This window comes from Oncorhynchus clarkii, chromosome 23 (genome assembly GCF_045791955.1).
Source record: "Oncorhynchus clarkii lewisi isolate Uvic-CL-2024 chromosome 23, UVic_Ocla_1.0, whole genome shotgun sequence".
Classification (NCBI taxonomy): domain Eukaryota; kingdom Metazoa; phylum Chordata; class Actinopteri; order Salmoniformes; family Salmonidae; genus Oncorhynchus; species Oncorhynchus clarkii.
Window position 1 is genome coordinate 59,388,122 of NC_092169.1, and position 22,054 is coordinate 59,410,175.

Here is a 22,054-nt window from a genome sequence, read left to right on the forward strand (position 1 = left end):
TGACTGTCCCGGGGTCCTGTGTAGTGTGGCTGACTGTCCCGGGGTCCTGTGTAGTGTGGCTGACTGTCCCGGGGTCCTGTGTTGTGTGGCGGACTGTCCCGGGGTCCTGTGTTGTGTGGCTGACTGTCCTGGGGTCCTGTGTTGTGTGGCTGACTGTCCTGTGTAGTGTGGCTGACTGTCCTGTGTAGTGTGGCTGACTGTCCCGGGGTCCTGTGTTGTGTGGCTGACTGTCCCGGGGTCCTGTGTTGTGTGGCTGACTGTCCCGGGGTCCTGTGTAGTGTGGCTGACTGTCCCGGGGTCCTGTGTTGTGTGGCTGACTGTCCTGGGGTCCTGTGTTGTGTGGCTGATTGTCCTGTGTTGTGTGGCTGACTGTCCCGGGGTCCTGTGTAGTGTGGCTGACTGTCCCGGGGTCCTGTGTTGTGTGGCTGACTGTCCCGGGGTCCTGTGTTGTGTGGCTGACTGTCCCGGGGTCCTGTGTTGTGTGGCTGACTGTCCCGGGGTCCTGTGTAGTGTGGCTGACTGTCCCGGGGTCCTGTGTAGTGTGGCTGACTGTCCCGGGGTCCTGTGTTGTGTGGCTGACTGTCCCGGGGTCCTGTGTAGTGTGGCTGACTGTCCCGGGGTCCTGTGTTGTGTGGCTGACTGTCCCGGGGTCCTGTGTTGTGTGGCTGACTGTCCCGAGGTCCTGTGTTGTGTGGCTGACTGTCCCGGGGTCCTGTGTTGTATGGCTGACTGTCCCGGGGTCCTGTGTTGTGTGGCTGACTGTCCCGGGGTCCTGTGTTGTGTGGCTGACTGTCCTGGGGTCCTGTGTTGTGTGGCTGACTGTCCTGGGGTCCTGTGTTGTGTGGCTGACAGTCCTGTGTTGTGTGGCTGACTGTCCTGGGGTCCTATGTTGTGTGGCTGACTGTCCCGGGGTCCTGTGTTGTGTGGCTGACTGTCCTGGGGTCCTGTGTTGTGTGGCTGACTGTCCTGGGGTCCTGTGTTGTGTGGCTGACAGTCCTGTGTTGTGTGGCTGACTGTCCTGGGGTCCTGTGTAGTGTGGCTGACTGTCCTGGGGTCCTGTGTTGTGTGGCTGACTGTCCCGGGGTCCTGTGTAGTGTGGCTGACTGTCCCGGGGTCCTGTGTAGTGTGGCTGACTGTCCCGGGGTCCTGTGTAGTGTGGCTGACTGTCCCGGGGTCCTGTGTTGTGTGGCTGACTGTCCTGTGTTGTGTGGCTGACTGTCCTGGGGTCCTGTGTAGTGTGGCTGACTATCCTGGGGTCCTGTGTTGTGTGGCTGACTGTCCCGGGGTCCTGTGTTGTGTGGCTGACTGTCCCGGGGTCCTGTGTTGTGTGGCTGACTGTCCCGGGGTCCTGTGTTGTGTGGCTGACTGTCCCGGGGTCCTGTGTTGTGTGGCTGACTGTCCCGGGGTCCTGTGTTGTGTGGCTGACTGTCCTGGGGTCCTGTGTTGTGTGGCTGACTGTCCTGGGGTCCTGTGTTGTGTGGCTGATTGTCCTGTGTTGTGTGGCTGACTGTCCCGGGGTCCTGTGTAGTGTGGCTGACTGTCCCGGGGTCCTGTGTTGTGTGGCTGACTGTCCTGGGGTCCTGTGTTGTGTGGCTGACTGTCCTGTGTTGTGTGGCTGACTGTCCCGGGGTCCTGTGTAGTGTGGCTGACTGTCCCGGGGTCCTGTGTTGTGTGGCTGACTGTCCTGGGGTCCTGTGTTGTGTGGCTGACTGTCCTGGGGTCCTGTGTAGTGTGGCTGACTATCCTGGGGTCCTGTGTTGTGTGGCTGACTATCCTGGGGTCCTGTGTTGTGTGGCTGACTGTCCTGGGGTCCTGTGTTGTGTGGCTGACTGTCCTGTGTTGTGTGGCTGACTGTCCCGGGGTCCTGTGTAGTGTGGCTGACTGTCCTGGGGTCCTGTGTCGTGTGGCTGACTGTCCTGGGGTCCTGTGTTGTGTGGCTGACTGTCCTGGGGTCCTGTGTTGTGTGGCTGACTGTCCTGTGTTGTGTGGCTGACTGTCCCGGGGTCCTGTGTAGTGTGGCTGACTGTCCTGGGGTCCTGTGTTGTGTGGCTGACTGTCCTGGGGTCCTGTGTTGTGTGGCTGACTGTCCTGGGGTCCTGTGTAGTGTGGCTGACTGTCCCGGGGTCCTGTGTTGTGTGGCTGACTGTCCCGGGGTCCTGTGTTGTGTGGCTGACTGTCCCGGGGTCCTGTGTTGTGTGGCTGACTGTCCTGGGGTCCTGTGTTGTGTGGCTGACTGTCCTGGGGTCCTGTGTTGTGTGGCTGACTGTCCAGTGTTGTGTGGCTGACTGTCCCGGGGTCCTGTGTAGTGTGGCTGACTGTCCTGGGGTCCTGTGTTGTGTGGCTGACTGTCCTGGGGTCCTGTGTATTGTGGCTGACTATCCTGGGGTCCTGTGTTGTGTGGCTGACTATCCTGGGGTCCTGTGTTGTGTGGCTGACTGTCCCGGGGTCCTGTGTTGTGTGGCTGACTGTCCTGGGGTCCTGTGTTGTGTGGCTGACTGTCCTGGGGTCCTGTGTTGTGTGGCTGACTGTCCTGTGTTGTGTGGCTGACTGTCCCGGGGTCCTGTGTAGTGTGGCTGACTGTCCTGGGGTCCTGTGTTGTGTGGCTGACTGTCCTGGGGTCCTGTGTTGTGTGGCTGACTGTCCTGGGGTCCTGTGTAGTGTGGCTGACTGTCCCGGGGTCCTGTGTTGTGTGGCTGACTGTCCCGGGGTCCTGTGTAGTGTGGCTGACTGTCCCGGGGTCCTGTGTTGTGTGGCTGACTGTCCCGGGGTCCTGTGTTGTGTGGGTGACTGTCCTGGGGTCCTGTGTTGTGTGGCTGACTGTCCTGGGGTCCTGTGTTGTGTGGCTGATTGTCCTGTGTTGTGTGGCTGACTGTCCCGGGGTCCTGTGTAGTGTGGCTGACTGTCCCGGGGTCCTGTGTTGTGTGGCTGACTGTCCTGGGGTCCTGTGTTGTGTGGCTGACTGTCCTGTGTTGTGTGGCTGACTGTCCCGGGGTCCTGTGTTGTGTGGCTGACTGTCCTGGGGTCCTGTGTTGTGTGGCTGACTGTCCTGTGTTGTGTGGCTGACTGTCCCGGGGTCCTGTGTAGTGTGGCTGACTGTCCTGGGGTCCTGTGTTGTGTGGCTGACTGTCCCGGGGTCCTGTGTAGTGTGGCTGACTGTCCCAGGGGTCCTGTGTTGTGTGTCTGACTGTCCCAGGCGTCCTGTGTTGTGTGGCTGACTGTACGGGGTCCTGTGTAGTGTGGCTGACTGTCCTGGGGTCCTGTGTTGTGTGGCTGACTGTCCCGGGGTCCTGTGTAGTGTGGCTGACTGTCCCGGGGTCCTGTGTTGTGTGGCTGACTGTCCTGGGGTCCTGTATTGTGTGGCTGACTGTCCTGGGGTCCTGTGTTGTGTGGCTGACTATCCCGGGGTCCTGTGTTGTGTGGCTGACTGTCCCGGGGTCCTGTGTTGTGTGGCTGACTGTCCTGGGGTCCTGTGTTGTGTGGCTGACTGTCCTGGGGTCCTGTGTTGTGTGGCTGACTGTCCTGGGGTCCTGTGTTGTGTGGCTGACTGTCCTGGGGTCCTGTGTTGTGTGGCTGACTGTCCTGTGTAGTGTGGCTGACTGTCCCGGGGTCCTGTGTTGTGTGGCTGACTGTCCTGGGGTCCTGTGTTGTGTGGCTGATTGTCCTGTGTTGTGTGGCTGACTGTCCCGGGGTCCTGTGTAGTGTGGCTGACTGTCCCGGGGTCCTGTGTTGTGTGGCTGACTGTCCCGGGGTCCTGTGTTGTGTGGCTGACTGTCCCGGGGTCCTGTGTTGTGTGGCTGACTGTCCCGGGGTCCTGTGTAGTGTGGCTGACTGTCCCGGGGTCCTGTGTAGTGTGGCTGACTGTCCCGGGGTCCTGTGTAGTGTGGCTGACTGTCCCGGGGTCCTGTGTTGTGTGGCTGACTGTCCCGGGGTCCTGTGTAGTGTGGCTGACTGTCCCGGGGTCCTGTGTAGTGTGGCGGACTGTCCCGGGGTCCTGTGTTGTGTGGCTGACTGTCCCGGGGTCCTGTGTAGTGTGGCTGACTGTCCCGGGGTCCTGCGTTGTGTGGCTGACTGTCCCGGGGTCCTGTGTTGTGTGGCGGACTGTCCCGGGGTCCTGTGTTGTGTGGCTGACTGTCCCGGGGTCCTGTGTTGTGTGGCTGACTGTCCTGTGTAGTGTGGCTGACTGTCCCGGGGTCCTGTGTTGTGTGGCTGACTGTCCTGGGGTCCTGTGTTGTGTGGCTGATTGTCCTGTGTTGTGTGGCTGACTGTCCCGGGGTCCTGTGTAGTGTGGCTGACTGTCCCGGGGTCCTGTGTAGTGTGGCTGACTGTCCCGGGGTCCTGTGTAGTGTGGCTGACTGTCCCGGGGTCCTGTGTAGTGTGGCTGACTGTCCCGGGGTCCTGTGTAGTGTGGCGGACTGTCCCGGGGTCCTGTGTTGTGTGGCTGACTGTCCCGGGGTCCTGTGTTGTGTGGCTGACTGTCCCGGGGTCCTGTGTAGTGTGGCTGACTGTCCCGGGGTCCTGCGTTGTGTGGCTGACTGTCCCGGGGTCCTGTGTTGTGTGGCTGACTGTCCCGGGGTCCTGTGTTGTGTGGCTGACTGTCCCGGGGTCCTGTGTTGTGTGGCTGACTGTCCCGGGGTCCTGTGTTGTGTGGCTGACTGTCCCGGGGTCCTGTGTTGTGTGGCTGACTGTCCCGGGGTCCTGTGTTGTGTGGCTGACTGTCCTGGGGTCCTGTGTTGTGTGGCTGACTGTCCTGGGGTCCTGTGTTGTGTGGCTGACTGTCCTGTGTTGTGTGGCTGACTGTCCCGGGGTCCTGTGTAGTGTGGCTGACTGTCCTGGGGTCCTGTGTTGTGTGGCTGACTGTCCTGGGGTCCTGTGTAGTGTGGCTGACTATCCTGGGGTCCTGTGTAGTGTGGCTGACTATCCTGGGGTCCTGTGTTGTGTGGCTGACTATCCTGGGGTCCTGTGTTGTGTGGCTGACTGTCCCGGGGTCCTGTGTTGTGTGGCTGACTGTCCCGGGGTCCTGTGTTGTGTGGCTGACTGTCCCGGGGTCCTGTGTTGTGTGGCTGACTGTCCCGGGGTCCTGTGTTGTGTGGCTGACTGTCCTGGGGTCCTGTGTTGTGTGGCTGACTGTCCTGGGGTCCTGTGTTGTGTGGCTGATTGTCCTGTGTAGTGTGGCTGACTGTCCCGGGGTCCTGTGTTGTGTGGCTGACTGTCCCGGGGTCCTGTGTTGTGTGGCTGACTGTCCTGTGTTGTGTGGCTGACTGTCCCGTGGTCCTGTGTAGTGTGGCTGACTGTCCCGGGGTCCTGTGTTGTGTGGCTGACTGTCCCGGGGTCCTGTGTTGTGTGGCTGACTGTCCTGGGGTCCTGTGTTGTGTGGCTGATTGTCCTGTGTTGTGTGGCTGACTGTCCCGGGGTCCTGTGTAGTGTGGCTGACTGTCCCGGGGTCCTGTGTAGTGTGGCTGACTGTCCCGGGGTCCTGTGTAGTGTGGCTGACTGTCCCGGGGTCCTGTGTAGTGTGGCGGACTGTCCCGGGGTCCTGTGTTGTGTGGCTGACTGTCCCGGGGTCCTGTGTAGTGTGGCTGACTGTCCCGGGGTCCTGTGTAGTGTGGCTGACTGTCCCGGGGTCCTGCGTTGTGTGGCTGACTGTCCCGAGGTCCTGTGTTGTGTGGCTGACTGTCCCGGGGTCCTGTGTTGTGTGGCTGACTGTCCCGGGGTCCTGTGTTGTGTGGCTGACTGTCCCGGGGTCCTGTGTTGTGTGGCTGACTGTCCCGGGGTCCTGTGTTGTGTGGCTGACTGTCCCGGGGTCCTGTGTTGTGTGGCTGACTGTCCTGGGGTCCTGTGTTGTGTGGCTGACTGTCCTGGGGTCCTGTGTTGTGTGGCTGACTGTCCTGTGTTGTGTGGCTGACTGTCCCGGGTTCCTGTGTAGTGTGGCTGACTGTCCTGGGGTCCTGTGTTGTGTGGCTGACTGTCCTGGGGTCCTGTGTAGTGTGGCTGACTATCCTGGGGTCCTGTGTAGTGTGGCTGACTATCCTGGGGTCCTGTGTTGTGTGGCTGACTATCCTGGGGTCCTGTGTTGTGTGGCTGACTGTCCCGGGGTCCTGTGTTGTGTGGCTGACTGTCCCGGGGTCCTGTGTTGTGTGGCTGACTGTCCCGGGGTCCTGTGTTGTGTGGCTGACTGTCCCGGGGTCCTGTGTTGTGTGGCTGACTGTCCTGGGGTCCTGTGTTGTGTGGCTGACTGTCCTGGGGTCCTGTGTTGTGTGGCTGATTGTCCTGTGTAGTGTGGCTGACTGTCCCGGGGTCCTGTGTTGTGTGGCTGACTGTCCCGGGGTCCTGTGTTGTGTGGCTGACTGTCCTGTGTTGTGTGGCTGACTGTCCCGTGGTCCTGTGTAGTGTGGCTGACTGTCCCGGGGTCCTGTGTTGTGTGGCTGACTGTCCCGGGGTCCTGTGTTGTGTGGCTGACTGTCCCGGGGTCCTGTGTAGTGTGGCTGACTGTCCCGGGGTCCTGTGTTGTGTGGCTGACTGTCCCGGGGTCCTGTGTTGTGTGGCTGACTGTACGGGGTCCTGTGTAGTGTGGCTGACTGTCCTGGGGTCCTGTGTTGTGTGGTTGACTGTCCTGGGGTCCTGTGTAGTGTGGCTGACTGTCCCGGGGTCCTGTGTAGTGTGGCTGACTGTCCCGGGGTCCTGTGTAGTGTGGCTGACTGTCCCGGGGTCCTGTGTTGTGTGGCTGACTGTCCCGGGGTCCTGTGTTGTGTGGCTGACTGTCCCGGGGTCCTGTGTTGTGTGGCTGACTGTCCCGGGGTCCTGTGTTGTGTGGCTGACTGTCCTGGGGTCCTGTGTTGTGTGGCTGACTATCCTGGGGTCCTGTGTTGTGTGGCTGACTGTCCCGGGGTCCTGTGTTGTGTGGCTGACTGTCCCGGGGTCCTGTGTTGTGTGGCTGACTGTCCCGGGGTCCTGTGTTGTGTGGCTGACTGTCCTGGGGTCCTGTGTTTTGTGGCTGACTGTCCTGGGGTCCTGTGTTGTGTGGCTGACTGTCCTGTGTAGTGTGGCTGACTGTCCTGGGGTCCTTTGTTGAGTGGCTGACTGTCCTGGGCTCCTGTGTAGTGTGGCTGACTGTCCCGGGGTCCTGCGTTGTGTGGCTGACTGTCCCGAGGTCCTGTGTTGTGTGGCTGACTGTCCCGGGGTCCTGTGTAGTGTGGCTGACTGTCCCGGGGTCCTGTGTAGTGTGGCTGACTGTCCCGGGGTCCTGTGTAGTGTGGCTGACTGTCCCGGGGTCCTGTGTAGTGTGGCTGACTGTCCCGGGGTCCTGTGTAGTGTGGCGGACTGTCCCGGGGTCCTGTGTTGTGTGGCTGACTGTCCCGGGGTCCTGTGTAGTGTGGCTGACTGTCCCGGGGTCCTGTGTAGTGTGGCTGACTGTCCCGGGGTCCTGTGTTGTGTGGCTGACTGTCCCGGGGTCCTGTGTTGTGTGGCTGACTGTCCTGTGTTGTGTGGCTGACTGTCCCGTGGTCCTGTGTAGTGTGGCTGACTGTCCCGGGGTCCTGTGTTGTGTGGCTGACTGTCCCGGGGTCCTGTGTTGTGTGGCTGACTGTCCCGGGGTCCTGTGTAGTGTGGCTGACTGTCCCGGGGTCCTGTGTTGTGTGGCTGACTGTCCCGGGGTCCTGTGTTGTGTGGCTGACTGTACGGGGTCCTGTGTAGTGTGGCTGACTGTCCTGGGGTCCTGTGTTGTGTGGCTGACTGTCCTGGGGTCCTGTGTAGTGTGGCTGACTGTCCCGGGGTCCTGTGTAGTGTGGCTGACTGTCCCGGGGTCCTGTGTAGTGTGGCTGACTGTCCCGGGGTCCTGTGTTGTGTGGCTGACTGTCCCGGGGTCCTGTGTTGTGTGGCTGACTGTCCCGGGGTCCTGTGTTGTGTGGCTGACTGTCCCGGGGTCCTGTGTTGTGTGGCTGACTGTCCTGGGGTCCTGTGTTGTGTGGCTGACTATCCTGGGGTCCTGTGTTGTGTGGCTGACTGTCCCGGGGTCCTGTGTTGTGTGGCTGACTGTCCCGGGGTCCTGTGTTGTGTGGCTGACTGTCCCGGGGTCCTGTGTTGTGTGGCTGACTGTCCTGGGGTCCTGTGTTTTGTGGCTGACTGTCCTGGGGTCCTGTGTTGTGTGGCTGACTGTCCTGTGTAGTGTGGCTGACTGTCCTGGGGTCCTTTGTTGAGTGGCTGACTGTCCTGGGCTCCTGTGTAGTGTGGCTGACTGTCCCGGGGTCCTGCGTTGTGTGGCTGACTGTCCCGAGGTCCTGTGTTGTGTGGCTGACTGTCCCGGGGTCCTGTGTAGTGTGGCTGACTGTCCCGGGGTCCTGTGTAGTGTGGCTGACTGTCCCGGGGTCCTGTGTAGTGTGGCTGACTGTCCCGGGGTCCTGTGTAGTGTGGCGGACTGTCCCGGGGTCCTGTGTTGTGTGGCTGACTGTCCCGGGGTCCTGTGTAGTGTGGCTGACTGTCCCGGGGTCCTGTGTAGTGTGGCTGACTGTCCCGGGGTCCTGCGTTGTGTGGCTGACTGTCCCGAGGTCCTGTGTTGTGTGGCTGACTGTCCCGGGGTCCTGTGTTGTGTGGCTGACTGTCCCGGGGTCCTGTGTTGTGTGGCTGACTGTCCCGGGGTCCTGTGTTGTGTGGCTGACTGTCCCGGGGTCCTGTGTTGTGTGGCTGACTGTCCCGGGGTCCTGTGTTGTGTGGCTGACTGTCCTGGGGTCCTGTGTTGTGTGGCTGACTGTCCTGGGGTCCTGTGTTGTGTGGCTGACTGTCCTGTGTTGTGTGGCTGACTGTCCCGGGGTCCTGTGTAGTGTGGCTGACTGTCCTGGGGTCCTGTGTTGTGTGGCTGACTGTCCTGGGGTCCTGTGTAGTGTGGCTGACTATCCTGGGGTCCTGTGTAGTGTGGCTGACTATCCTGGGGTCCTGTGTAGTGTGGCTGACTATCCTGGGGTCCTGTGTAGTGTGGCTGACTATCCTGGGGTCCTGTGTTGTGTGGCTGACTATCCTGGGGTCTTGTGTTGTGTGGCTGACTGTCCCGGGGTCCTGTGTTGTGTGGCTGACTGTCCCGGGGTCCTGTGTTGTGTGGCTGACTGTCCCGGGGTCCTGTGTTGTGTGGCTGACTGTCCCGGGGTCCTGTGTTGTGTGGCTGACTGTCCTGGGGTCCTGTGTTGTGTGGCTGACTGTCCTGGGGTCCCTGTGTTGTGTGGCTGACTGTGTCCTGTGTTGTGTGGCTGACTGTCCCGGGGTCCTGTGTTGTGTGGCTGACTGTCCTGTGTTGTGTGGCTGACTGTCCCGTGGTCCTGTGTAGTGTGGCTGACTGTCCCGGGGTCCTGTGTTGTGTGGCTGACTGTCCCGGGGTCCTGTGTTGTGTGGCTGACTGTCCCGGGGTCCTGTGTAGTGTGGCTGACTGTCCCGGGGTCCTGTGTTGTGTGGCTGACTGTCCCGGGGTCCTGTGTTGTGTGGCTGACTGTCCCGGGGTCCTGTGAGTGTGGCTGACTGTCCCGGGGTCCTGTGTTGTGTGGCTGACTGTCCCGGGGTCCTGTGTTGTGTGGCTGACTGTACGGGGTCCTGTGTAGTGTGGCTGACTGTCCTGGGGTCCTGTGTTGTGTGGCTGACTGTCCTGGGGTCCTGTGTAGTGTGGCTGACTGTCCCGGGGTCCTGTGTAGTGTGGCTGACTGTCCCGGGGTCCTGTGTAGTGTGGCTGACTGTCCCGGGGTCCTGTGTTGTGTGGCTGACTGTCCCGGGGTCCTGTGTTGTGTGGCTGACTGTCCCGGGGTCCTGTGTTGTGTGGCTGACTGTCCCGGGGTCCTGTGTTGTGTGGCTGACTGTCCTGGGGTCCTGTGTTGTGTGGCTGACTATCCTGGGGTCCTGTGTTGTGTGGCTGACTGTCCCGGGGTCCTGTGTTGTGTGGCTGACTGTCCCGGGGTCCTGTGTTGTGTGGCTGACTGTCCTGGGGTCCTGTGTTGTGTGGCTGACTGTCCTGGGGTCCTGTGTTGTGTGGCTGACTGTCCTGTGTTGTGTGGCTGACTGTCCCGGGGTCCTGTGTTGTGTGGCTGACTGTCCCGGGGTCCTGTGTAGTGTGGCTGACTGTCCCGGGGTCCTGTGTAGTGTGGCTGACTGTCCCGGGGTCCTGTGTTGTGTGGCTGACTGTCCCGGGGTCCTGTGTAGTGTGGCTGACTGTCCCGAGGTCCTGTGTTGTGTGGCTGACTGTCCCGGGGTCCTGTGTTGTGTGGCTGACTGTCCCGGGGTCCTGTGTTGTGTGGCTGACTGTCCCGGGGTCCTGTGTTGTGTGGCTGACTGTCCCGGGGTCCTGTGTTGTGTGGCTGACTGTCCCGGGGTCCTGTGTTGTGTGGCTGACTGTCCTGGGGTCCTGTGTTGTGTGGCTGACTGTCCTGGGGTCCTGTGTTGTGTGGCTGATTGTCCTGTGTAGTGTGGCTGACTGTCCCGGGGTCCTGTGTTGTGTGGCTGACTGTCCCGGGGTCCTGTGTTGTGTGGCTGACTGTCCTGTGTTGTGTGGCTGACTGTCCCGTGGTCCTGTGTAGTGTGGCTGACTGTCCCGGGGTCCTGTGTTGTGTGGCTGACTGTCCCGGGGTCCTGTGTTGTGTGGCTGACTGTCCCGGGGTCCTGTGTAGTGTGGCTGACTGTCCCGGGGTCCTGTGTTGTGTGGCTGACTGTCCCGGGGTCCTGTGTTGTGTGGCTGACTGTACGGGGTCCTGTGTAGTGTGGCTGACTGTCCTGGGGTCCTGTGTTGTGTGGCTGACTGTCCTGGGGTCCTGTGTAGTGTGGCTGACTGTCCCGGGGTCCTGTGTAGTGTGGCTGACTGTCCCGGGGTCCTGTGTAGTGTGGCTGACTGTCCCGGGGTCCTGTGTTGTGTGGCTGACTGTCCCGGGGTCCTGTGTTGTGTGGCTGACTGTCCCGGGGTCCTGTGTTGTGTGGCTGACTGTCCCGGGGTCCTGTGTTGTGTGGCTGACTGTCCTGGGGTCCTGTGTTGTGTGGCTGACTATCCCGGGGTCCTGTGTTGTGTGGCTGACTGTCCCGGGGTCCTGTGTTGTGTGGCTGACTGTCCCGGGGTCCTGTGTTGTGTGGCTGACTGTCCCGGGGTCCTGTGTTGTGTGGCTGACTATCCTGGGGTCCTGTGTTGTGTGGCTGACTGTCCCGGGGTCCTGTGTTGTGTGGCTGACTGTCCCGGGGTCCTGTGTTGTGTGGCTGACTGTCCCGGGGTCCTGTGTTGTGTGGCTGACTGTCCTGGGGTCCTGTGTTTTGTGGCTGACTGTCCTGGGGTCCTGTGTTGTGTGGCTGACTGTCCTGTGTAGTGTGGCTGACTGTCCTGGGGTCCTTTGTTGAGTGGCTGACTGTCCTGGGCTCCTGTGTAGTGTGGCTGACTGTCCCGAGGTCCTGTGTTGTGTGGCTGACTGTCCCGGGGTCCTGTGTTGTGTGGCTGACTGTCCCGGGGTCCTGTGTTGTGTGGCTGACTGTCCCGGGGTCCTGTGTTGTGTGGCTGACTGTCCTGGGGTCCTGTGTTGTGTGACTGACTGTCCTGGGGTCCTGTGTTGTGTGGCTGACTGTCCTGGGGTCCTGTGTTGTGTGGCTGACTGTCCTGGGGTCCTGTTTTGTGTGGCTGACTGTCCTGGGGTCCTGTGTTGTGTGGCTGACTGTCCCGGGGTCCTGTGTTGTGTGGCTGACTGTCCTGGGGTCCTGTGTTGTGTGGCTGACTGTCCTGGGGTCCTGTGTTGTGTGGCTGACTGTCCTGTGTTGTGTGGCTGACTGTCCCAGGGTCCTGTGTAGTGTGGCTGACTGTCCTGGGGTCCTGTGTAGTGTGGCTGACTGTCCTGGGGTCCTGTGTTGTGTGGCTGACTGTCCTGGGGTCCTGTGTAGTGTGGCTGACTATCCTGGGGTCCTGTGTTGTGTGGCTGACTATCCTGGGGTCCTGTGTTGTGTGGCTGACTGTCCCGGGGTCCTGTGTTGTGTGGCTGACTGTCCTGGGGTCCTGTGTTGTGTGGCTGACTGTCCTGGGGTCCTGTGTTGTGTGGCTGACTGTCCTGTGTTGTGTGGCTGACTGTCCCGGGGTCCTGTGTAGTGTGGCTGACTGTCCTGGGGTCCTGTGTTGTGTGGCTGACTGTCCTGTGTTGTGTGGCTGACTGTCCTGGGGTCCTGTGTTGTGTGGCTGACTGTCCTGGGGTCCTGTGTAGCGTGGCTGACTGTCCTGGGGTCCTGTGTAGCGTGGCTGACTGTCCTGGGGTCCTGTGTTGTGTTGCTGACTGTCCTGTGTTGTGTGGCTGACTGTCCTGGGGTCCTGTGTTGTGTGGCTGACTGTCCCGGGGTCCTGTGTTGTGTGGCTGACTGTCCCGGGGTCCTGTGTTGTGTGGCTCACTGTCCCGGGGTCCTGTGTTGTGTGGCTGACTGTCCCGGGGTCCTGTGTTGTGTGGCTGACTGTCCCGGGGTCCTGTGCTGTGTGGCTGACTGTCCTGGGGTCCTGTGTAGTGTGGCTGACTGTCCTGGGGTCCTGTGTAGTGTGGCTGACTGTCCCGGGGTCCTGTGTTGTGTGGCTGACTGTCCCGGGGTCCTGTGTTGTGTGGCTGACTGTCCCGGGGTCCTGTGTTGTGTGGCTGACTGTCCTGGGGTCCTGTGTTGTGTGGCTGACTGTCCTGTGTTGTGTGGCTGACTGTCCCGGGGTCCTGTGTAGTGTGGCTGATTGTCCTGGGGTCCTGTGTTGTGTGGCTGACTGTCCTGGGGTCCTGTGTTGTGTGGCTGACTGTCCTGTGTTGTGTGGCTGACTGTCCTGGGGTCCTGGGTTGTGTGGCTGACTGTCCTGGGGTGTGTGGCTGACTGTCCTGTGTTGTGTGGCTGACTGTCCTGGGGTCCTGTGTTGTGTGGCTGACTGTCCTGTGTTGTGTGGCTGACTGTCCTGTGTTGTGTGGCTGACTGTCCTGGGGTCCTGTGTTGTGTGGCTGACTGTCCTGGGGTCCTGTGTTGTGTGGCTGACTGTCCTGGGGTCCTGTGTTGTGTGGCTGACTGTCCTGTGTTGTGTGGCTGACTGTCCTGTGTTGTGTGGCTGACTGTCCTGTGTTGTGTGGCTGACTGTCCTGGGGTCCTGTGTTGTGTGGCTGACTGTCCTGGGGTCCTGTGTTGTGTGGCTGACTGTCCTGGGGTCCTGTGTTGTGTGGCTGACTGCACCGGGGTCCTGTGTTGTGTGGCTGACTGTCCTGGGGTCCTGTGTTGTGTGGCTGACTGCACCGGGGTCCTGTGTTGTGTGGCTGACTGTCCTGGGGTCCTGTGTTGTGTGGCTGACTGTCCTGGGGTCCTGTGTTGTGTGGCTGACTGTCCCGGGGTCCTGTGTTGTGTGGCTGACTGTCCTGGGGTCCTGTGTTGTGTGGCTGACTGTCCTGGGGTCCTGTGTTGTGTGGCTGACTGTCCCGGGGTCCTGTGTTGTGTGGCTGACTGTCCTGGGGTCCTGTGTTGTGTGGCTGACTGTCCTGGGGTCCTGTGTTGTGTGGCTGACTGTAATGGTGTCCTGTGTAGTGTGGCTGACTGTCCCGGGGTCCTGTGTAGTGTGGCTGACTGTCCCGGGGTCCTGTGTAGTGTGGCTGACTGTCCCGGGGTCCTGTGTTGTACAGTACCAGTGAAAAGTCTGGATACACCCACTCAAGGGTTTTTCTTTATTTTTACTATTTTCTACACTGTAGAATAATAGTGAAGACATCAAAACTATGAAATAACACATATGGAATCATGTAGGAGCCAAAAAAAGTGTTAAACAAATCAAAATAAATGTTATATTCTTGAAAGTAGCCAACCTTTGCCTCGATGACAGCTTTGCACTCTTCCATACGTGTTATTTCATAGTGTTGATGTCTTCACTAGTCAGTCAGACTACAGACTAATACAGAGAGTATGGATGGGATTGGGGCAGAGCTGCATTTACACATTTGGATAACATGAAGATATTTTCAGCATATTCTTAATGAAATAAACAAATCTTTAAATGGTCAGTTTCACAGACAGAGTAAGCCTTGGACCAAGAAGTTCTCAATCGGGACTCTCCATCGAAAATAGTGTTTTTAGTCCTTAGATTTAGATGTTGTGTAGGACCGCCCCCTTGTGGTCGTTGATGGGACAGTTGGTTCCTGCCTGCGTTCATTTCAACGATGTGAAACCAAACATACGGACGTCAACATACATAAACAAACACCTACCTGTATTTTCCTGTCCTCACTTGGACACCCTTCATTCCACAGTGTTGGGCCCCGCCCACATCATTCACCAGATCGTCACCAATCATCAGAGTCTGACAGGAGGAGAGAGAAAGGAGAGAGACAGAAAGAGAGCAGTAGGAGAGAGAGAGAGACAGAAAGGAGAGAGAGACAGAAAGAAGAGAGAGACAGAAAGGAGAGAGAAATGAGAGAGACAGAAAGGAGAGAGAAATGAGAGAGACAGAAAGGAGAGAGAAATGAGAGAGACAGAAAGAGAGCAGTAGGAGAGAGAGAGAGACAGAAAGGAGAGAGAGACAGAAAGAAGAGAGAGACAGAAAGGAGAGAGAAATGAGAGAGACAGAAAGGAGAGAGAAATGAGAGAGACAGAAAGGAGAGAGAAATGAGAGAGACAGAAAGGAGAGAGAAATGAGAGAGACAGAAAGGAGAGAGAAATGAGAGAGACAGAAAGGAGAGAGAAATGAGAGAGACAGAAAGAGAGCAGGAGGATGGCTCAGAATCCTTTTTAACTGAATGTGTGTGCTGGATTTAGTTTTTAAACCTACCTGGTGTGACTGAACCCCAATGTCATCTAGAACTTTCTGAAAGAACATGGGGTCTGGCTTCCCGATGACCTCAGCTTCTACATCACAGGCATACTGATGGAGAGAAACACAACGACCTCAGCTTCTACATCACAGGCATACTGATGGAGAGAAACAACGACGACCTCAGCTTCTACATCACAGGCATACTGATGGAGAGAAACACAACGACCTCAGCTTCTACATCACAGGCATACTGATGGAGAGAAACACAACGACCTCAGCTTCTACATCACAGGCATACTGATGGAGAGAAACACAACGACCCCTCAGCTTCTACATCACAGGCATACTGATGGAGAGAAACACAACGACCTCAGGCATACTGATGGAGAGAAACACAACGACCTCAGCTTCTACATCACAGGCATACAGATGGAGAGAAACACAACGACCTCAGCTTCTACATCACAGGCATACTGATGGAGAGAAACACAACGACCTCAGCTTCTACATCACAGGCATACTGATGGAGAGAAACACAACGACCTCAGCTTCTACATCACAGGCATACTGATGGAGAGAAACACAACGACCCCTCAGCTTCTACATCACAGGCATACTGATGGAGAGAAACACAACGACCTCAGCTTCTACATCACAGGCATACTGATGGAGAGAAACACAACGACCTCAGCTTCTACATCACAGGCATACAGATGGAGAGAAACACAACGACCTCAGCTTCTACATCACAGGCATACTGATGGAGAGAAACACAATGACCCCTCAGCTTCTACATCACAGGCATACTGATGGAGAGAAACACAACGACCTCAGCTTCTACATCACAGGCATACTGATGGAGAGAAACACAACAACCCCTCAGCTTCTACATCACAGGCATACTGATGGAGAGAAACACAACGACCCCTCAGCTTCTACATCACAGGCATACTGATGGAGAGAAACAACGACGACCTCAGCTTCTACATCACAGGCATACTGATGGAGAGAAACACAACGACCTCAGCTTCTACATCACAGGCATACTGATGGAGAGAAACACAACGACGACCTCAGCTTCTACATCACAGGCATACTGATGGAGAGAAACACAACGACCTCAGCTTCTACATCACAGGCATACTGATGGAGAGAAACACAACGACCTCAGCTTCTACATCACAGGCATACTGATGGAGAGAAACACAACGACCTCAGCTTCTACATCACAGGCATACTGATGGAGAGAAACACAATGACCCCTCAGCTTCTACATCACAGGCATACTGATGGAGAGAAACAACGACGACCTCAGCTTCTACATCACAGGCATACTGATGGAGAGAAACAACGACGACCTCAGCTTCTACATCACAGGCATACTGATGGAGAGAAACAACGACGACCTCAGCTTCTACATCACAGGCATACTGATGGAGAGAAACACAATGACCCCTCAGCTTCTACATCACAGGCATACTGATGGAGAGAAACAACGACGACCTCAGCTTCTACATCACAGGCATACTGATGGAGAGAAACACAACGACGACCTCAGCTTCTACATCACAGGCATACTGATGGAGAGAAACAACGACGACCTCAGCTTCTACATCACAGGCATACTGATGGAGAGAAACACAACAACCCCTCAGCTTCTACATCACAGGCATACTGATGGAGAGAAACACAACGACCCCTCAGCTTCTACATCACAGGCATACTGATGGAGAGAAACAACGACGACCTCAGCTTCTACATCACAGGCATACTGATGGAGAGAAACACAACGACCCCTCAGCTTCTACATCACAGGCATACTGATGGAGAGAAACACAACAACCCCTCAGCTTCTACATCACAGGCATACTGATGGAGAGAAACACAATGACCCCTCAGCTTCTACATCACAGGCATACTGATGGAGAGAAACACAACGACCCCTCAGCTTCTACATCACAGGCATACTGATGGAGAGAAACACAACGACCTCAGCTTCTACATCACAGGCATACTGATGGAGAGAAACACAACGACCCCTCAGCTTCTACATCACAGGCATACTGATGGAGAGAAACAACGACGACCTCAGCTTCTACATCACAGGCATACTGATGGAGAGAAACACAACGACGACCTCAGCTTCTACATCACAGGCATACTGATGGAGAGAAACAACGACGACCTCAGCTTCTACATCACAGGCATACTGATGGAGAGAAACACAACGACGACCTCAGCTTCTACATCACAGGCATACTGATGGAGAGAAACACAACGACCCCTCAGCTTCTACATCACAGGCATACTGATGGAGAGAAACACAACGACCTCAGCTTCTACATCACAGGCATACTGATGGAGAGAAACACAACGACCTCAGCTTCTACATCAGAGGCATACTGATGGAGAGAAACACAACGACCCCTCAGCTTCTACATCACAGGCATACTGATGGAGAGAAACACAACGACCTCAGCTTCTACATCACAGGCATACTGATGGAGAGAAACACAACGACCTCAGCTTCTACATCACAGGCATACTGATGGAGAGAAACAACGACGACCTCAGCTTCTACATCACAGGCATACTGATGGAGAGAAACACAACAACCCCTCAGCTTCTACATCACAGGCATACTGATGGAGAGAAACACAACGACCCCTCAGCTTCTACATCACAGGCATACTGATGGAGAGAAACACAACGACCCCTCAGCTTCTACATCACAGGCATACTGATGGAGAGAAACACAACGACCTCAGCTTCTACATCACAGGCATACTGATGGAGAGAAACACAACGACGACCTCAGCTTCTACATCACAGGCATACTGATGGAGAGAAACACAACGACGACCTCAGCTTCTACATCACAGGCATACTGATGGAGAGAAACACAACGACCCCTCAGCTTCTACATCACAGGCATACTGATGGAGAGAAACACAACGACCTCAGCTTCTACATCAGAGGCATACTGATGGAGAGAAACACAACGACCCCTCAGCTTCTACATCACAGGCATACTGATGGAGAGAAACACAACGACCCCTCAGCTTCTACATCACAGGCATACTGATGGAGAGAAACACAACGACCTCAGCTTCTACATCACAGGCATACTGATGGAGAGAAACACAACGACCTCAGCTTCTACATCACAGGCATACTGATGGAGAGAAACACAACGACCCCTCAGCTTCTACATCACAGGCATACTGATGGAGAGAAACACAACGACCTCAGCTTCTACATCACAGGCATACTGATGGAGAGAAACACAACGACCTCAGCTTCTACATCACAGGCATACAGATGGAGAGAAACACAACGACCTCAGCTTCTACATCACAGGCATACTGATGGAGAGAAACACAATGACCCCTCAGCTTCTACATCACAGGCATACTGATGGAGAGAAACACAACGACCTCAGCTTCTACATCACAGGCATACTGATGGAGAGAAACACAACAACCCCTCAGCTTCTACATCACAGGCATACTGATGGAGAGAAACACAACGACCCCTCAGCTTCTACATCACAGGCATACTGATGGAGAGAAACAACGACGACCTCAGCTTCTACATCACAGGCATACTGATGGAGAGAAACACAACGACCTCAGCTTCTACATCACAGGCATACTGATGGAGAGAAACACAACGACGACCTCAGCTTCTACATCACAGGCATACTGATGGAGAGAAACACAACGACCTCAGCTTCTACATCACAGGCATACTGATGGAGAGAAACACAACGACCTCAGCTTCTACATCACAGGCATACTGATGGAGAGAAACACAACGACCTCAGCTTCTACATCACAGGCATACTGATGGAGAGAAACACAATGACCCCTCAGCTTCTACATCACAGGCATACTGATGGAGAGAAACAACGACGACCTCAGCTTCTACATCACAGGCATACTGATGGAGAGAAACAACGACGACCTCAGCTTCTACATCACAGGCATACTGATGGAGAGAAACAACGACGACCTCAGCTTCTACATCACAGGCATACTGATGGAGAGAAACACAATGACCCCTCAGCTTCTACATCACAGGCATACTGATGGAGAGAAACAACGACGACCTCAGCTTCTACATCACAGGCATACTGATGGAGAGAAACACAACGACGACCTCAGCTTCTACATCACAGGCATACTGATGGAGAGAAACAACGACGACCTCAGCTTCTACATCACAGGCATACTGATGGAGAGAAACACAACAACCCCTCAGCTTCTACATCACAGGCATACTGATGGAGAGAAACACAACGACCCCTCAGCTTCTACATCACAGGCATACTGATGGAGAGAAACAACGACGACCTCAGCTTCTACATCACAGGCATACTGATGGAGAGAAACACAACGACCCCTCAGCTTCTACATCACAGGCATACTGATGGAGAGAAACACAACAACCCCTCAGCTTCTACATCACAGGCATACTGATGGAGAGAAACACAATGACCCCTCAGCTTCTACATCACAGGCATACTGATGGAGAGAAACACAACGACCCCTCAGCTTCTACATCACAGGCATACTGATGGAGAGAAACACAACGACCTCAGCTTCTACATCACAGGCATACTGATGGAGAGAAACACAACGACCCCTCAGCTTCTACATCACAGGCATACTGATGGAGAGAAACAACGACGACCTCAGCTTCTACATCACAGGCATACTGATGGAGAGAAACACAACGACGACCTCAGCTTCTACATCACAGGCATACTGATGGAGAGAAACAACGACGACCTCAGCTTCTACATCACAGGCATACTGATGGAGAGAAACAACGACGACCTCAGCTTCTACATCACAGGCATACTGATGGAGAGAAACACAACGACCCCTCAGCTTCTACATCACAGGCATACTGATGGAGAGAAACACAACGACCTCAGCTTCTACATCACAGGCATACTGATGGAGAGAAACACAACGACCTCAGCTTCTACATCACAGGCATACTGATGGAGAGAAACACAACGACCCCTCAGCTTCTACATCACAGGCATACTGATGGAGAGAAACACAACGACCTCAGCTTCTACATCACAGGCATACTGATGGAGAGAAACACAACGACCTCAGCTTCTACATCACAGGCATACTGATGGAGAGAAACAACGACGACCTCAGCTTCTACATCACAGGCATACTGATGGAGAGAAACACAACGACCCCTCAGCTTCTACATCACAGGCATACTGATGGAGAGAAACACAACGACCCCTCAGCTTCTACATCACAGGCATACTGATGGAGAGAAACACAACGACCCCTCAGCTTCTACATCACAGGCATACTGATGGAGAGAAACACAACGACCTCAGCTTCTACATCACAGGCATACTGATGGAGAGAAACACAACGACGACCTCAGCTTCTACATCACAGGCATACTGATGGAGAGAAACACAACGACGACCTCAGCTTCTACATCACAGGCATACTGATGGAGAGAAACACAACGACCCCTCAGCTTCTACATCACAGGCATACTGATGGAGAGAAACACAACGACCTCAGCTTCTACATCACAGGCATACTGATGGAGAGAAACACAACGACCCCTCAGCTTCTACATCACAGGCATACTGATGGAGAGAAACACAACGACCCCTCAGCTTCTACATCACAGGCATACTGATGGAGAGAAACACAACGACCTCAGCTTCTACATCACAGGCATACTGATGGAGAGAAACACAACGACCTCAGCTTCTACATCACAGGCATACTGATGGAGAGAAACACAACGACCCCTCAGCTTCTACATCACAGGCATACTGATGGAGAGAAACACAACGACCTCAGCTTCTACATCACAGGCATACTGATGGAGAGAAACACAACGACCTCAGCTTCTACATCACAGGCATACTGATGGAGAGAAACACAACGACCCCTCAGCTTCTACATCACAGGCATACTGATGGAGAGAAACACAACGACCTCAGCTTCTACATCACAGGCATACTGATGGAGAGAAACACAACGACGACCTCAGCTTCTACATCACAGGCATACTGATGGAGAGAAACACAACGACCTCAGCTTCTACATCACAGGCATACTGATGGAGAGAAACACAACGACCTCAGCTTCTACATCACAGGCATACTGATGGAGAGAAACACAACGACCTCAGCTTCTACATCACAGGCATACTGATGGAGAGAAACACAACGACCCCTCAGCTTCTACATCACAGGCATACTGATGGAGAGAAACACAACGACCTCAGCTTCTACATCACAGGCATACTGATGGAGAGAAACACAACGACCTCAGCTTCTACATCACAGGCATACTGATGGAGAGAAACACAACGACGACCTCAGCTTCTACATCACAGGCATACTGATGGAGAGAAACACAACGACCCCTCAGCTTCTACATCACAGGCATACTGATGGAGAGAAACACAACGACCTCAGCTTCTACATCACAGGCATACTGATGGAGAGAAACACAACGACCCCTCAGCTTCTACATCACAGGCATACTGATGGAGAGAAACACAACGACCTCAGCTTCTACATCACAGGCATACTGATGGAGAGAAACACAACGACCTCAGCTTCTACATCACAGGCATACTGATGGAGAGAAACACAACGACCTCAGCTTCTACATCACAGGCATACTGATGGAGAGAAACACAACGACCTCAGCTTCTACATCACAGGCATACTGATGGAGAGAAACACAACGACCTCAGCTTCTACATCACAGGCATACTGATGGAGAGAAACACAACGACCTCAGCTTCTACATCACAGGCATACTGATGGAGAGAAACACAACGACCTCAGCTTCTACATCACAGGCATACTGATGGAGAGAAACACAACGACCCCTCAGCTTCTACATCACAGGCATACTGATGGAGAGAAACACAACGACCCCTCAGCTTCTACATCACAGGCATACTGATGGAGAGAAACACAACGACCCCTCAGCTTCTACATCACAGGCATACTGATGGAGAGAAACACAACGACCTCAGCTTCTACATCACAGGCATACTGATGGAGAGAAACACAACGACCCCTCAGCTTCTACATCACAGGCATACTGATGGAGAGAAACAACAACCTCAGCTTCTACATCACAGGCATACTGATGGAGAGAAACAACGACGACCTCAGCTTCTACATCACAGGCATACTGATGGAGAGAAACACAACGACCCCTCAGCTTCTACATCACAGGCATACTGATGGAGAGAAACACAACGACCTCAGCTTCTACATCACAGGCATACTGA

At 55.6% G+C, this 22,054-nt stretch overlaps 1 protein-coding gene across 4 annotated transcripts in view; it reads right to left on the reverse strand.

Moving 5' to 3' along the window:
* The window catches only part of LOC139381790 (phospholysine phosphohistidine inorganic pyrophosphate phosphatase), a 42,953-nt gene that overhangs the window by 15,130 nt on the left and 5,769 nt on the right, over positions 1–22,054 (reverse strand). For all 4 annotated transcript variants that reach the window (XM_071125552.1, XM_071125551.1, XM_071125553.1 and 1 more), the window contains exons 5-6: positions 14,756–14,848; positions 14,196–14,287 (exon numbers count right to left, since the gene is read on the reverse strand). In XM_071125552.1, coding sequence (XP_070981653.1) covers positions 14,196–14,287; positions 14,756–14,848 — 185 coding nt within the window. The remainder of the gene's footprint in view (positions 1–14,195; positions 14,288–14,755; positions 14,849–22,054) is intronic.